This window comes from Sebastes umbrosus, chromosome 22 (assembly GCF_015220745.1).
Source record: "Sebastes umbrosus isolate fSebUmb1 chromosome 22, fSebUmb1.pri, whole genome shotgun sequence".
NCBI classification, from domain to species: domain Eukaryota; kingdom Metazoa; phylum Chordata; class Actinopteri; order Perciformes; family Sebastidae; genus Sebastes; species Sebastes umbrosus.
Window position 1 is genome coordinate 12890057 of NC_051290.1, and position 17470 is coordinate 12907526.

Sequence of the window (17470 nt, forward strand, 5' to 3'; positions counted from 1 at the left end):
GCCAGAGAGCAGACGTCACTGTTATTAGGGAGACGCCTCGCCTCAGTCAGACGAGATGTCTTAACGTATTTTTTTGTGAGTTTAGCGTCTTTCAAGTTATTCTGATGGTATAAATTGTTGCCATAGGCCACATGCAGCATACATTGTCTGCACTGTTGCAGTCTCCGGAGGGATGAACTCACCGATGACAGTGACTGTGAAGGAGCAGTTGGCCTGGTTCCCCGAGCGATCGGTCCCTATGTAGGTGATGGTTTCCTTTCCAATGGGCAACAGCTGGGGTGGAGTGTACACTGGCTTCACCTGCACCACCACCTGGAGGAGGGAGAGACGGTACAAATATATAAAGAACTGACTCACATATAGTGCGGCATGTCATATGGCATGTATGTTAGATAGATTAACTTGGCTTGTCATCTATTAAAATGAAGTACTATGTCTTTATGATCCCTCGTCACGGATTATGATCTTTGTGTGGACGCAAAAGTGAGTTTTCCTTCATATAGTGTTTAATTTGAAAGATTTTTAAGGACACAAAGCAGTAAAGTATCTTGTATTTCAAAAGAAAAATTGCAGAAATTATAGAAAAATAAACATAACTTTGTTCAACACAAATGTTTTTGTTCCCCCCTCCCACTTTAATTATCTCATGAACCATCACATTTATCTTCGGACCCTTTGGGATGCCAGTAACCGCAAGTTGGCCTAAATCCTTGAGTCACTTTGGTGACCGAGAAGTGTTAACTGGCTAAAATGAAATCAAATGATTAGTCAATTGATCGATTAGTCAAAAGAAATTTAATTCTGTTGATAATCGTTAAAGTCATTTTGAGAAGTTTCAGCTTCTGAATTTGCTGATTTTCAACTTTTTTTCAAACATTTTTCCAACATGAAAACCTTTAACGCTAATAATCTATAGTTGCATCCCTACTACAGTACACTTTGTTTTGTAAAGTATCCAACCTCTTCTTTAGAGTTGTCGGTGGCAGTTGGGATGTTCCAGCTAACGTTGGCGGTGCCGCGCCGCTCATCCGTCTCTGCAACAATGTTCACGGGGCACTGGATCCCTGGTGGTTCAGCATCTGAAGAGACACGGAGAGACACTACGTTTGGAGGAAGGGGAGAATCGGACGATGGACTGGACACTGCAAATGCTTTATCTGATTCCAGCTAATTAAATTACATACAGTAACACCCCATCACATCCTGTATACACTGACCTCAGCCTGCTCCTTGTTATCTCTGAGGAAGTAGACATGTGATGTCATCTGACCTCTTTAATCACAAGATGTCACACACTCATTATTGGTCTTTACTGAATCAAAGAGAGAGTGCACCGCTAGACCAAACCCCGCTGACGTTACATTCATACTGTATGCGGTTCTAACTGTCCCTTAACTCTCTTCATCCGTTAGCTCAACATCAGGACACAACGGTAAAGAGCAGAGGTTAATAGAGACGTGTGACACATGCTTTATGTCATTGTTTAAACAGTTGGGCTCATGGAAAAGGAAGCTCCATCTTGGATACATTACACCTTCTCATCTTTAGTAATCAGTGAAACAGAATATTCAAACTTGTCATTGGTAGATCCAACGACAAGACGCCTCTGGAGCTTAACCCCATCAGTCCCAGCAAAGTGCCATTAAGTTGCTGTTTATGATGCTTGTACTTAAATGTAATCACTATAAATCAACATATTAAAAGCTCTCTTGCTAATGAGCAAAATGAGGATGCTTGGCTGTAACTATGTGTTTTTATGGAAATGTAAGCAACAAGTATGCTTCAAAATTTGATCCCACTCTTATGGTACATGTCCACAGGATCCGTCTTTTCCACGCTTCCCATTCATTGTCTATGTAAGGAGCCGTGCAATGCATTCTGGTAGCGTGGCGGCACGTTTCGGGAGACGGGACGTCACGTTGGCCGCTCCTCATTTGCATAAAGTTGAGGTCTAGGCTACTCAGTGGCGTCTGGATTCATCAACTGCATGGCTTATTTCTCGCATAAAATGTTTCCAGAAACACATTTTGATTAATCATTTTTGTAATATAAGAGAACAAAAGTTTCCAAACGAGCCGCCATGTTGGTTCTGGTTTGAAAGCTGGGAGCAGCAGCCTATGAGGGAAAGCGTTCATCCAATCAGGAGCCTAGTGTTTAGTGGCAGCCAACCAAGCTTCCAATGCTGGGAAGCGAGGTGATCCCTTACGTCCAAAAACGCCCCTGTGGACACCAATTTTAATGTGGGAAATAGTTGCCTGTGTTATTTATTGGCAATGATGCTTTTATTTTTTAACTATTCACACTATAAGTGTTGACCCTTGACCCCTAAGAAGTCAGGAAGGTTACTGACACAGTTTGACTGAGTAACACTTACTTTGAGTACATTTTTGTTGTTTTTTAGCCTCTATTATTGATCTGTTTATGAGGCTGTTGTAATCCCATACTTTACCAAAACACCACTAGATTTCAATCATTAGTTGGATTACTGTTCTGCTTTTGGAGCAGAACTTTCTAGGTGAACCTAAATTCTACATATAATCCATCATACATCTTGAATGCAATTATTCACATCAAACATCCCTGAATATGCTTAATTATTATTTATTGGTTTGTATATTTATAATTTTTTTATCCTAATTATCATTTTTATTTTATATATTTTTTTATTTATTTTCTTGTTAATTCTTCTATTTTATTTCATTACTATTATTACCATTTTTTCTCTTCCATTTGTTTTTGAATAATTTGTTTTTCAATTTACAGTTTCTATCTGTTATTATATGTACAAATTATTTTATTTATTATGGTTTAGGTTTTTGTAGTCATTTTTCTTAAGGAAACAATAAAAAGCATGATTCCAACATCCCTGATAATTCATTTTGAGAGGCAGATAACTGAAAAAAGTAACAAGTTTTTGACCTGGGACTGAAGCGTTGAAATGAAAACAAACCTCATGCCAAATGTTGATCTATTTACAACTGAACTTACTGCCAGATAGAGTAAACAGCAACGGGACAGCTGTAGCATTGAGATTTGAGAAACATGTCCACCTATTCGTCTAGTGGCAACCCACCAGCCACCATGACCCTTGGATGAAATCTTCCTTTTTCTCATGCAGCATGTTGTAATAATAATATGAAGCCAGCACAGTTCAGTTCAACTCAGTTCAAGCCTGCAGTAAATGAGTAAAGCCTCCAAGAGCTGATTCTCCCATCGATCGACAGCGGTCATGCCTGTTGCGTTATGTAAGTGAGTTGCTCCCATCTGGACCTGATGACCCATCGACTTAGGCATCCATCTCTGCTAAACACTAACACAATCGGCTCCAATCGGCTCCATTCATCTCCATAACAAGGGAGGAATATTTCACTTTGGGTGTCATCAACATGAAGCGAGAGGCGAAAGAAGCCAGAAGCTACAAAGAGCACTTTCAACTCTGTAATAACTATTTCTTTCTTGATCTCCTCAAAGTGTATTGCAGCAGCACTCCATCTTTCTTCTATCTCATCTATATTTCCTTTTTAATATCTCCCTTTCGCTCCACTTCCTTCAGCCCATTTGTGCCTAAGGGGATCAGAAAAACTCATCTTCTCTCCACCACCCCATTATACAACACCTACAGATGACTCATCCTCCCCTATCACCTCCCTATACGCCCTGCCTCTCCATTCGTTTTCATCTTTATGGCACCTCGTCCTCGCCTTAACGACAGCAGGTCCTTCATTAGGAAACTTTCACCGTGAGGAAATGAGAGGACATCGGAGGGGAGGCAGGCCGAGCTGCTCTGCACCACCTGTTTCACCTGCAAGGCATCTGGAGGGCTGCAGTCTATTATAATGATCTCCAGCCCAGTCGGAGCGGAGGGGAGAGACATGAGAGCTCGGACATGGTATGGTTTGAGTTAGTGACCCGAGGCCTGCTTCAAAACTGGGTTAGCGCCATTCTCACCATTCACAAAGTGGAGAATGGAGAATGGAAAAATGTATCCCTCCAAGTTTCCTGCTGTTTTCTTTTTATATCTTCCTCTTTCTCCACGTAGTCTGTGTCTTTTGTTTTTGCTCTTTTAACAACCCCTCTCTTTCTGCCTTGCAAATAAGTGTCATTCATTCTAACCTTGTAAAATGAACTGTATTAGTATCAATATCAGTATTAGTATCAACTAGTATCAGTTAACTATAATGAACTCACAAACCACCAAAGGAAAGAAACCTGGCTGGCAGGTAGAGCCAAATAAGGCCATAACTACTAGGGATGCAAAACCGAACTGTGGGCTTGCTGAACCGTTGCACCACTATTAAAAACAGGCCTGCTAATTATTTGATGAGTTGCCAGAGACATAGAAGAGGCAATTATCTGAACATAGGCCTACTTAACCATTAAGTAGCCTGCCTTATTTCATGTATAATATCTGTGTTTTGGCTTCATAAATAATTTATCCGACCTCCATCTACCCAAGTCTTGACCTTTGACCTCAACATATTTCACATCCTTGTTATGACCCTACAACCAATTTACAGCACTTATACATACACACACACAGTACGTTACCTGTACAGACGGCTTTATGGACATTAGCGGTCCAGTTCCCAGAGCTCATGCACACCGCCTTCCTGTTCCCCTGGAGACTGTAACCTTGACGACAGGTGAGCAGGCAAGCGGAGCCCGGCAACACTGCCCTCCTCCCGCAGGCAGGGGGCGACAGCACGATGTTCTTCAGGGTCACGATGGGGGGACAACGCACCTCTGGGGAGAAGGAGTGGGAGAAACCAAGAGATGAATCGGATATCTGATATAGTTTGCTTTGTTCTGGGAAAGAATATCTGTACATTGGACATCTCATGACTCTTTTTGTTTATTGTTCACTATCAAAAGTAATTGAAGTTTTCAGAGCTGCATCGAGCTGAACAGAACATGCAAATAAACCTCTTCCAGGATCATGAGCGTGTTTCCTGTGTTTTTACCCGAATGTGATAAAATCTTGCTTTCAGCTGGCTCCACTATAAATGCCAACAATAAAGCTATTCTCAGAGGCTGTCTATCAGAAACTGGCACAAAAGCAACAAACATTTGGTCGGAAATCAACCTAAGAAAGCACAAACCACAGGACTCTACATACACTGGAGGCTTTTTATGCATGTTTGGGATGCAGGCCAGTGTGGCTTTCACTTGATGATGGATAAATCTCATTCTCTAACTCCTGTTTCACTGGCTTTAGCTGCAGGAGCTATAAAAGGGAAAACTCCCTGAGAGGGAGATTCAACATGGGAGATTTCAATCAGAGGAAAAATTATCTCTGCATCCTCTCAAGGCCACTGAGGCGATCGTGTTTCACCACAGTGCAAACAAACACTAAAACAAACCACTCAGCTGCAACGGCAGCCCGCAGAGCCCTCGTAGCTGTGTTAAAGAGGTAACGACAGTCTGCGACGGCCAAACAAACAAGCTGTAACTCAGTCTGAGCAGAAAGAGATGGTAGTTATCGATAAACGGAGAGAGTTTCCCGGAAGCAGACGGGTTTTTAAATAGAGCAGCTAACTGGTTGGTTGGAAGTGAGTCAGTGCGGGCCGGAGCAGTGGGGCCGGAGGTTTGTGGCTAAACACTCTCACACTGTCCCTTTTTTGTGTGTTGGTGTGCCTGACCCGGGTGCTCTCTGTGGCGGGCATGAGTGTGTGCGACTATTTTAACTTAACTATCAGTTCTGAAGTGTGTGGGTAATCTTGTGTGCGTGTGTGTATACGCGGTGACTGTAGGTTTTGCTATGTGAAAGCAGATGTATCTTTCTCCGGATGATGTTGTGTGGCACTGTGCAAATACACACCATGTGTTTAACCACTGTGCCTGTATGAGTGTGTGTTCTCATGTGTGTTTACATGTGTGTGTGTGTGTAAAACCACATGTTTTTATATAGAAATACCCATGATAAATGATCTATCTGTTTTTTCAGGTGGACAGGAATCACTAAGTGAAAGCTAAACAGATAATATGAGCTTACAGTTAAATACAGTCGGCTAGAGAGTGAACGCAGGGCTGCATGATTTATCATAGATAATAATGCAAATTGATTAACCAAATAAAATAAATCTAATTTAACTCTACAGATGAAGGAACCGCAAGACTTTGGATGAAGACATGACAAATGAAAATAAATAAACTAGTGGTTGAGATAGATGAACCCCCTCGGAGAGGACATAAGCAAAGTGAATTAAACTGGGACTGAACTGTGACCCAGTGTCTCCTAGAAGATTCAGGATGTTTGTACAGTACATATATATTTCAAAAAACCTGGTATAACTTTGCCATCAGAGAATTTATAACAACAAACAATAAACTGTGATTGCAAAATGATTGATAGCACAAAACAGATTATGTCTCACTCTTTACTATACAAACAAATAAGACAGCTATGCCTCAACGAAGATGCAATTTTGCTTTGTTTCCTCTTCAGCTTTCTAAGGCCCTGTTCAGACCTGGCATTAACATGCGTCCTGAATGATCGGATCACAAGTCGACTGAAAGATCGGATCTCATGAGTGCGTTCCCACCTGTACTATCCGATCACTGAGGACGCATGATAATACCAGGTCTGAACAGGGCCTAAGTGCAGTCATTATAACAGGCTGCAGTGCAGAGGTGGGGGACTCGAGTCACATGACAAATGCAAATTTGAAAACTTGAGACATTTGCTTGACTAACATTGATAAAAAGACTGGACTTTGACTTGATATTTATGACAGATGACTCGAAAAGGACTTGACTTATTATTTATTAAATATTTGCATTTTGCTAGTGTGATGGAATTTTCCATCAATTCCTCTCTTATTGGTAGAAAGGTCAGAGTGTTTGTCAGAGTGTCCCTCTGTTGACATTATTGGGTTGGAGTCCTGTCTAGAGGAGCCACCGTTATCTGTACAGCTGTGCCTGTAGTGGAGACCGTAGAGCCAGTCGCTAGGGCAACCAGGGTCAGAGATGCCAGAGGAACGAAGTAAGTCATAACATGATAAGGGGTAAGACACTGAGCACCGGGGAGGAAGGGCAGAGTTGTGAGGCCTTCACGCAGAGAGCATCTATTGTGGAGACCTGTCAATTCTCCTTGATCAAGCTTCAATAAACCTTCTTTTGTAAGACATCATCAGCTCCGGACCTCTTCCTTCCAAAGATAACTTGTGTATCAATTATTCCATCACAGCTAGATATTGACAAGTTCCGTTTTTGTTTTTGAAACATGATTGGGTGATTTCTAGCGCAATGCGCACAAACCTGGCAACCTACGAGGAGGCGGCAGACCAGCAGAGGCCAACGCACGAGCCAGTTATCATGGATGGGGGGCTAGTCCAAAAATAATGTAGAATTGTGAGGGTACACAATTCAATGAATATGAATTGAATGCATGTGATATGAACAAATATATATATAATATATAATATATATATAATAAATATATAATATATATAAATATTTATGCCACACTCTTAATGTTTTTGAAATAAATGTATATTAGAAAATCATTCATTTTATATTTGGGGCGGTCATCATTTTTCTTCTAGACGGGTTAAATTGGGGTAGATCATCAGATTTTCATATGACTCAACTTGACTTGCTTGATCCCCAACACAGTGACTTGGGACTTGCTTGAGACTTGAAGGTTAAGACTTGAGACTTGCACATGTGTGACTTACTCCCACCTCTGCTGCAGTGCCTTCTTAATGTTTTCTTTTATTTCTTGCAATGAATCATGGGGCCTCCTTTGTTTCAAATGCAGCTAAAGCTTTCCGAGTGTCTTTTAAGTTGGCAGATGGTGGAGAGAGTGAAAGCACCTCATGACAACATGAACCAGATGTAACACACAGGTTGTGATATATAGAGGTTTAGAGGTGATGAAGGCTTACCCACACACCGAGGTTGGGGTCCACTCCACTGGGAGTTGGCCTGGCAGGTGAGTCTGGCATCTCCCTCCAGCCGGTGGCCTCGCTCGCAGCCCGCCTGACACTCCGCCCTGCGGGAGGAGGCGACGCCATCGCTGCACCTCAGGAAGCCGTGCTGCGGCCGAGAGAGGGTCGGGCAGGAGCGGACTGCGGGTTGAAGAGAAGATACGTGAGAATCCCAATCCCGCAAAACAGATAAACAAATGTTTATATTGCTTTATTTCACTGGATCCATGTCATTTTCTTTTAACCTCCTTTTGTTTATTAGTCTTTTGAAAACAAGAGAAAGAAAACCTCTTTCTTTAAAAAATTAAAAGCTTAGAAAAACAGGGAGTTTTAAAGTGACAGGGGAGACTAACTGATCCAAAAGCAGCAGACAGGGATGAAAAACATTTTCAAATAACATTTACGGTTTATTTTGGCCAATTTAGAGGCCTAAAAAATGTCACAATCAAAAAAATCTTTTGACAATGAAATTGGCAATATCCCCATCTGTGTGCTTCGTCAAGATGACTAAAACAAATATAATCTAGTTCTGTATATTTTCATGCTAAATGTGAGGTGTAGCTTATAAACACAGGTTCAGTATATAAATCACAAGAGGAGGAGAAAGCAATAAATCAACAGCAGGAAAGTACAGCACTATTATCATCATCGTCTACAACTTGGGACCTATCATTTAACCCCGAAACGTGAAAGTCCCTATGAAATAAAAGTGAAAAATCCTCTGCCTGTTGTGAGTTATGCTGAGGTCTAGAGAAGGGTGTGTAGCGTGTTACCACCCATAGACAGACAGGCGGGTTCAGAGGAGACCCCCTCCCTCAGGGCTTAACTAGCTGGGAGGTCCCACAGTATGTGGCGAAGACTAGACTTAGTGTAACACATACAAGCAGACATATGCACACACACTCAGAAAATATATATACCCAAAGCCACTTCTATAAATCTCCAACACACACCCTTGAATATTCAGTGTCTTGGTATTTCTGTGAGTCACACTGTTGCCGTCTTTCTTCTACAACTGGCATTTTCCTCATTAATCTCTTGACCTCTCAAACTCCCTCTTCCTTTCTTTCCTTTCTTGAACTCGCACACACTCTTGCTTCCTTCTGTCTTTCCTATCCTTACATCCTTTCAGTCTCTCTCTCTCTCTCTCTCCAACTGAATCCTCCCTACCTTTCTTCCTCTCAACATCTGGCCTGGCAGAGAGCAGTAGTCTCCCAGTAAATGTTGATTCCTTGTTCAGTCTAAACACATATGATCTCAATACACGGCTTTACACGCCACCACACACAGACTCCCTCTCACTCTAGCCTGTAGGAGACTCGCAACGAGTCAGTACAGCAGATCAACACATATCTTTCATCTTGATATGTCGATTTAATGCTATATATACAGTATGTTTATGAAGGTTCGCAGACATCAGAAGGGAGGCGGCGGGCTCTGTGGGCTTTGATGAACGTCCCGTAGCTTAATGAGGAATCATGTGAGACGTATGTGTGTGTGGAGGAACCTGCTGGGATCAATCAGAAAAGCTCATGTTTGTGTGTAATCACTGTAAAGCCAGGAGCATTATATTGTAAGATACTGTATGTGTTAAGACAATACAGAAGTCTGTAATACTGTAAAAGCAGATGCAATATGTCACTTGAGTAATTTATACATTTTGGAGATATTTGGCTATAACTGGAGCTGGGACACAGGATAGCATTCTGTAACCTTGCATTTATACGGCAAGCAATCAAACCAGAATGCCGTGTTTTCACAGCAACATAAAAAAGATAATAGAGAGGGAATTATGACCTGTTTAACTTCCTAACAAAAACCAGTATGCAAACAGTAATAAAGGAGTGTATGTTGAAGTACATGGGATTTATTGTTTTACTTTTGTATTTTACCGTGGTATCAAAGTGGTATCGAGAATCGTGGAATTTCACTGGTATCGACTACTAAATTTCTGATATCGTGACGTCACCAGTGTAGGCCTATGGGAACTGAAAAAAATGCTTAAAAAGGTATTATTGTGGCATCAAAAGGTGTGGTGAAAAATTTTGTGTGCACCTAAATTATGTTAATAATTAATTAAAAAGTTAGGTGCACCAGTGCCACCAATATAAAAGTAAGTCTGGAGCCCTGAACCACCAATATTAGGTCCTGATTTGAGCTGAAACTACTAGTTGATTAATTAATTATGTAGTTAATCATCAGAAAATAAATTAGCAGCAGTTTTGATAATTAATTAATTTAGGGCTGGGCAATATGGCCAAAATCTTCTATCCCGACATAAGCCATTTCATATCTCAATAATGATACATATCACAATATGTCTATATGAAATAACCACAGGGTAAAGCCTAATTTTGTACACTCCTATGTGAATCCAATACTTCACAAATCAAAAAATACTAAGTATTTTCTCATTTAATTAACAACCTTAGTGCAAAATGAACATAACTGTTTCAAGTGAAATTATAGGGAAAATTAATAAATATTTCCAGCTATACTCTGGCTATGTTTACATGCATGCACACAAATACAGTACAGAGTAGTCAGATTAAGACAATAGTTTGATTTAACTGAGTTTGATCAGATTTGCGGAGAAATGTGAGATAGTATGTGCTTATTATCAATTTAGACAATGCACTGTAACTATCACAATATCTCGATATTTCATCACAATACGATCGTATTGAAAAATGATAAATTATCATATTGAATATCGTCCAGCCCTAAATTAATTATCTGAGAAATAAGTGGCAGATTGATCAATAATGTAAATAATCATCAGAGACCTAACTGGCAACAAATTAAAGGCAGTGTGAATGCATGTTTCTGTTGAATTGGTATCCTCCCAGTTTTTACATTAGAGATACAACATAAGTTCAATGAAAAGACACCATACGTGGATAAAAGAAACCAGAAATCTAAGAACACCTCCATCTCTATTTTCTCATCATGCATGAGGCCTGCTTCCTCCTCACCTCTGCAGCTGGCAGGTGTCCCTGACCAGACGCCGTCGGCCTGGCACAGTCTGATGCTGGTTCCCTGGAGATCAAAATCTGGCTGGCATCGCACACCGCAGGCCGCATCGAAGTGGTTGTTACATACGTTTTGGACGAAGAAGCCATTTTCTGGAGGAGTCAGTGCTGGACAGTATACCACTAGGAGAAGAGGAGAGGAGAGAAACAGTTAGTGAAATCCTGACTTTCATATTGTAGATAACACAAAAAGACATTCAAAAACAAACACAATGTAACACGCAGAGAGAAAACCTGCGGACACAGTGGAAAGTTAATGTTCCTGACTAAAAGCATAAGAAAGTGTGAAAACAAAAGAAATGACAGGTTGTCAAACATCACCTCCCCAATCTACACAGAGGGAGGAAGAGAAAGCACAACGCAGTCCATGAAAACTGATGATTAATGAACATCGCTGTGTTCAGATGAACTGCTGTGTGGAAATCACTGGCTCATTCTTCAAGGAAAGGGAGGGCCACGGGAATTACTGGAAGCAGATTCATAATACACAGTATACGCTCTGATACTAACCTCATACTTCTGTGGAATACTGTGTTTCTGTTCCAGTTGATTTATCTTCATGTACCGCTACATTTCCACTATTCTTATCGGCCACAAGTTCTCCCATATTTCTACTTTATGAAACCCGTAAATATTTTTTCCCCATCATTACAAACTCATAAGGCCTGAAATCCCAGTACTCACTATTGCAACTGGATGACTACAAGCCTTGACTGGATGACTTGTTGGGTGAGATGAAGAGCTAAAGTATGCACTTGGAAGGACTTTTAGATATTATTCATTGGTACATTGTCTAAGTTATACGTAATAAGTCACTGTAGGGAAATTGATCATCTGCACCAAGGCAACGCGTACATCTTTTTGGAGGAAACCTATTACAGGGACTGTTAAATCTTGTCTTAGAATAGACATCTTTATTGTCCATTCGCATGGAAATTTGTCTATGGCTTCACAAACATACATACACTTAAAGAACTTCACAGACATACATACACGTAAACGCTTCCTTTGCCATGAGATAGAATACATGAGATAAAGAAAAACAAAAAAACAAAGTAAGTAATAGCCTAAGTGTATTTTCAGCTGGTGATATTCCCTTGGCATTTAGCTATTAAGGATTATTATTGCTCATACTAACTGGTCAGTTTTTGTCCTGGGAATGCCTTGCAGGACATTTAAAGAGGACCTATTATACTGTTGTGCATATAAAGGGTCTGCAAAGTTACAAAGCCCAAAGTCCAGAAGAACTACCTGAAACGCCTTGCTTGAAGTCTCGCCTTTTTCTTCCGTAACGTGGTGATGTCACCAAGTAACGCATTTGCATAATACCCGCATAGCGGTTAGTTTGGCACACCCTCAAACAAACACAACTTTTATGATTTTTGAAGTGTAAATGCGATCGCCAGAAGTAAAAAGCTAACGTTAGGCTTTAAACGAACTACACCACGATCATATGAGCGCGAGTACACACAATGAGGCTGTAAAGGAGGACGAGTCAGCGTGATGACGTTTAGTAGTCTCATTTAGCAACCGCCTTTTTAAAGACACATAAAGGCTTCAAAATTCACGAGTGGGGTATTTAGCGATATATTTTACGTCGTAGAACAAAACGTTAAAATCTCTAAAGCTTGTTTTAACGACAGACCTTATTTCAGGCATCTAACGAAAAACCCATTCAAAAATATCATTGACTTCCAGACGAGGGAACTGGAAGTGCTAAAATGCTAACACATTTACGGGTTTTAGGACTCATTCCTGTAGCACTGTATAGGTCCTCTGTAATGTTTTAAAAAATTATAGCTGATAGTGCAGTTCCTCTTACCCTGGCAGGTCATGCCTATTGGCTGATAACCCGGCTTGCAGACGCAGTCACTGAGGGAGGTGCTGCCTGGCTGGGAGGTGTGCTGCGAGTCGGGGCATGACAGGCAGGTGCTCAGACCTCCTGGTGTTCCCTCTGGTTTATAGGTGCCGGGTGGACACGCTGGAGGAAAAAGAGGAGAGCAGATAGAAGTTAGAAACTATAAGTGACACAAAGAAAAAGACACAGCTGGATGGAAAGATCAGATGATGGACATGTTTGAAAGAAAATTAAGCTGAAATGAAAAACTGCCTCGCTACTGCTGAAAAAGCTTCGTGACTGAAACTGAAAAACAGCTTCACAGATTTATGGGGAGACTTTGATCACATTCATGTCTGGACATGTAGTGGTGGAAAATATGGCAAAAATGACAAAATGATCTCACTGGGTAGGTAAAAAAGACAAGTTCTGTTCAGCATCTTAATTTTTCCAAGCAGGGAAAACGATCTGACTATTTCACAAAGAAATGCGACAATCAAAGAAAAGTTTATGAGCATCTAAAAGCAGTTACGGTTCGCGTGTAAGCACACATGGGCTACATTAGGAAAACCCTTTTGATCACCTGCACGTGCACACGCTCACAGACATAATAGAGTATGTTTCCTATTAGCATCACCTGAGTCCGATCAGAGGACATGCTGTAAAGATGAAGCAGCGGGGGTCATAAGAAGGTCCTCCAACATTCTTTCATTCACCATCAATCAACTTCGTCTCAGTGCATCACTTGCGTTGCAGAGGAGTGAAAATGAATGACTGAATCCATCACATGGTCTTATCGGGGTTTAAAGGTTACTTTCACATGGGATTGTTCATAAATTACAGATTAACTGATTAAACCTGTAATATATTCAGTGACGCAATGTGCGTTTAATTCTGATATCCAGTGATCTCATTCGTCTCTGATGTTTTTAGATTAACTACTTTGAATTAGCTCCAAAATTCAGATTATGATTATTTTGAATTATGTTATTACCACGGACAACAGCCCTTATCAGCCATTATACGGGTAGTTTCACAGAAGCAATTTGCTGTGCTGGTAATTCCCATAATTCACTGCGATTACTGGTGCATTTTGCGGGGAAAAGGCTTTATCAGTTGCTCCCCAAAGTCAAAGCAATTTTCTCCTGTGCTGTTTTTGTATCCAAACCACTTTAAAAGGAAGCAGCACAAACACATTATAGCCATTACATCTTTGATGACTGCAGGCGTTATTTACATGATTCACACCAACTGTTTTCCCATCACATCCATAGTCATACAGTTCAGAAAACCCTTTCAGGAGCTTCTACAAAATGATTTGGTTAATTAAGGCTTGTAGCATCAATTAATCGTTTGGTCCATTGGATGTCAGAAGGTAATTAGGAATGCCAGATGTGGTTTCCTGGAACCAAGGGTTGCTTTGCTGGTGTGTTGTTCGGTATTATCGGTAGTCTGGAGTCTCAGTTTATCATAGAAGTCTGAGAAGACTAACAAGTGTTGATATATGAAATCATCTGGCATCTTTTAAAAATACTTGATTTGGTTTTCAGTCAATCGATTGGTTGACTACTTGTCTCAGTTCTAATTTTATGTGCATCATAAGCCGGGTTTCCACCAAGAAATTCCTGGTAATTTTAGTCCCGGGATTAGTTTTCAAGGAACTAAAAGGTTCCTTCAACCCACTGATGTCTGCGTTTTAAAGCGGTTTAAAGATCTGAGGAGATTAGAAAAAACGAGTCCGCTGACGTATGAAAAAGCAACATGACATGGGACAAGGGCTGCTGGTAGTCGCAGCGGTAAACACACTCTGCAGCCTGCAGTTCAGTGTGTCCGCCTGTTTCATCTAAAAAAAAGATTGTTCTCACTGCGATGACGATTTTTACTGCTGTTTATATTTACTGATGCTTGTTGGATGTAATGAATGAAATGCAGAGGAGGAAAACTAAACTAAGAGCGTCCGTCTCCACAGTAAATCATCTGTTGAGTGTTTGATGGTTATTTTTTTTACTTTAGAACGTAACCGCCGTGAAACGATCAGAAAATCTCACTTTTTCGCTGACGGTTATCCCTGCAAACTACACCCGGAAAGTTCCTGCAGTACTGTACTACCACCCAATCAGGGTCTTTTTGGGGGGGAAAATGTCCCGTAAAATGTCCGTGGAACTTAACTTAGACCCTTGTCCCTGCGGTCAAAATGCGATGAGTTCCTCAAAAGGTTCCTACATCAGGGGAAAAGTTCCTGCGGTCGAAAAAGGGCTATAACTGCATAATGCTGTACCACTGTGCTACCATTTTATTTTGTACTCTGTTGTTAGTGCAACGTGCGGTTGTGGTTTTGATATTGATGCTGTCATGTTTTGTTATTTTTTATATGTGGAAAAAAAACTAATAAAGTACTATAACAAAAACCAACTACTGTTTGTAAATTGGTGTTAAGTGTCCATATCCAAGTTCATACACATTTGTGAACCATCAAGTGTGAAGTAATCACTGACGTTTTAGCTCTATAAAGAGCCGGAGTAAAACCAGAACTTCCGGGTTCTGTTCCAAACTTCATTCAAAATCCCATTAACATTTGTTACTACCCTAATAACTAAAAATACAGCTTTGGAACAGAAACTCAACAATGTTGCCTCATATGTTTGTATAAGGAGGGTAGTTTATTGAAAAACTTCTGTTTTTTAGTGGCTTTGAAAAGAACAGTGTGTGACATTTTAGGGGATCTATTAGCAGAAATGGAATATAATATTCATAACTATGATTTCATTAGTGTATAATCACCTGAAACTAAGAATTGTTGTGTTTTCCTTAGCTTAGAATGAGCCCTTCATGTCTACATAGGGAGCGGGTCCTTTTCACGGAGTCCGCCATGTTGCTCCGCCATGTTTCTACAGTAGCCCAGAAGAGACAAACCAAACACCGGCTCTAGAGAGAACCGTTTGCGTTTTTACCTCACCTGAAGGCCACCGTAGTTCTCGGACACGCTTGTTAAAATGCAGTAACGTGAGTTGCAGAGGGCAAAACCGTGGTACCGCCAGCCGCGGTCTGACTTCCTTTGCTCCTAAAGTAGTGTTATTATGGTAAGGATTACCTCTGAGTGACGCAAACGACGTTACCACGGTTTTGCACTTAACGGCTCACGTTACTGCAGTCTTGGCAAGGGAGGAGTGAGCAGAGGGGTACTCAGTTGGTTGCAATTTGCAACCACACCACTCGATGCTGCCAAATCCTACACACGGTACCTTTAATGAACACCATTTCCCATAAGCCCACAGACCTTCATGGGTTAAACGTCACGGCTCGAGTCGAGGGGTCGTTACTAGTTCAGGAAATGCTATAAAAGAGAGCGTTAGTGAGATTAGGAATATGGACAAAACCAAGATACAATGACGTACCTGTGCTGCCGCTTTTGTATTGTTTAGCGTTTGAGTGTTAAAATAATTTTCATTTCTAATCGCAGTTGCTGTAGTGGAAGCTGATTTGTCTTAGAATATGTAAAGTAAACACAATAACACACTTTTCATAGAGAACAATGAAAGAAATGCTGAATGACAGATTGAGTAACAGAAGCTAGTAGAACAGAGGCTAGACAGGACATGACATCAGGACATCGGCTCTCTATCTACTGTATAATTTGACTAGTTTTCTGGTCCACCTTTCATACAGATGCACATATGACATGGCTTTACTGAACGTGCCTGTTTGAGCCGTTCATATGAGACTGCTGTCACGGGTTAATAGCCCAGTGTATGACTTCAGACACATTACTGCTAAACCAGAGAATTAGACAGAATTATATCACATATGTATCAAATAAAGTTAATTTGTTAACAGATTACAGTTGGGTGTTGCACTGTTACGTCATTCTCTGTTCAAGCAAATCCAAATGTTGTTTGCATTAATTTGAAAAACAATCCGACAGTATTGACTACAGCAGTTTCCAAATCAAATTTAATTTGGTGTTGTGCTCTTTAAATGAGAAAATCATAAACTTTTTCAACCCACACCCACACACATCATTTAAACACTTATAATACATTTGAAAAAAACTTGTATCCACATGGGATATCTTCAGAAACCCCCTTTTAGTGTGAGCAGCAAGACTAGTTATGAGCTTTATTTCAATACAGAAAAATGATAATATCACGTTATATTGCTGTCTTTGTTGGCATCAGCTCAGAGGTCTCTGGTTTATAACATTAAGCTTAAGTAAACTGGTTGGATTACAAGCCGTCATGTACGGTAGGTGCAACAGAGAATCCATAGTACTAATATTCTTCACAACTCATTTACTCGCCGCTAAGCCAGAGGCCTCAGGCCAGGTGTGAATTTCCACTGCTGAGCCAGCCTGGCCTCTCACCACACTCCCCCCTCCCTGCACCCAGTAGCAGGTCAGCCAGGAGATGTTGACCAACTGTAAAGCAGGCACTGGCTGCTGGCACTGAAATGCACCCAATAACCCACATCAAACACACACAGACACACAGAGAAAAAACATGTGGTATACCTGTTCTGGTGCATACAGTGTGTGTGTGTGTGTCAGTCTGCAGTTTTCATTTGATAACATAAGCAGCTGATGCGACTTCTCCATCCTGTGTTTTAAACTCAGAGGAGGCATCTTACATAAGACGGGCCGACAGCTAAAAGTGTCCCCTCTGTTCAAGTCCTCAGGA

The 17470-nt window shown here is 40.8% G+C and overlaps 1 protein-coding gene across 6 annotated transcripts in view; it reads right to left on the reverse strand.

Annotated features, from left to right (window-relative positions):
* Positions 1-17470, reverse strand: part of svep1 (sushi, von Willebrand factor type A, EGF and pentraxin domain containing 1) — a 110659-nt gene that overhangs the window by 40876 nt on the left and 52313 nt on the right. For 5 of the 6 annotated variants that reach the window (XM_037757991.1, XM_037757989.1, XM_037757988.1 and 2 more), the window contains 6 exons: positions 12783-12941; positions 10904-11083; positions 7887-8069; positions 4549-4743; positions 961-1079; positions 183-312 (listed from right to left, as the gene is read on the reverse strand). In XM_037757991.1, coding sequence (XP_037613919.1) covers positions 183-312; positions 961-1079; positions 4549-4743; positions 7887-8069; positions 10904-11083; positions 12783-12941 — 966 coding nt within the window. Of the gene's footprint in view, positions 1-182; positions 313-960; positions 1080-4548; positions 4744-7886; positions 8070-10903; positions 11084-12782; positions 12942-17470 lie in introns of those variants that run through there. The other variant, XM_037757993.1, reaches the window with a different exon arrangement.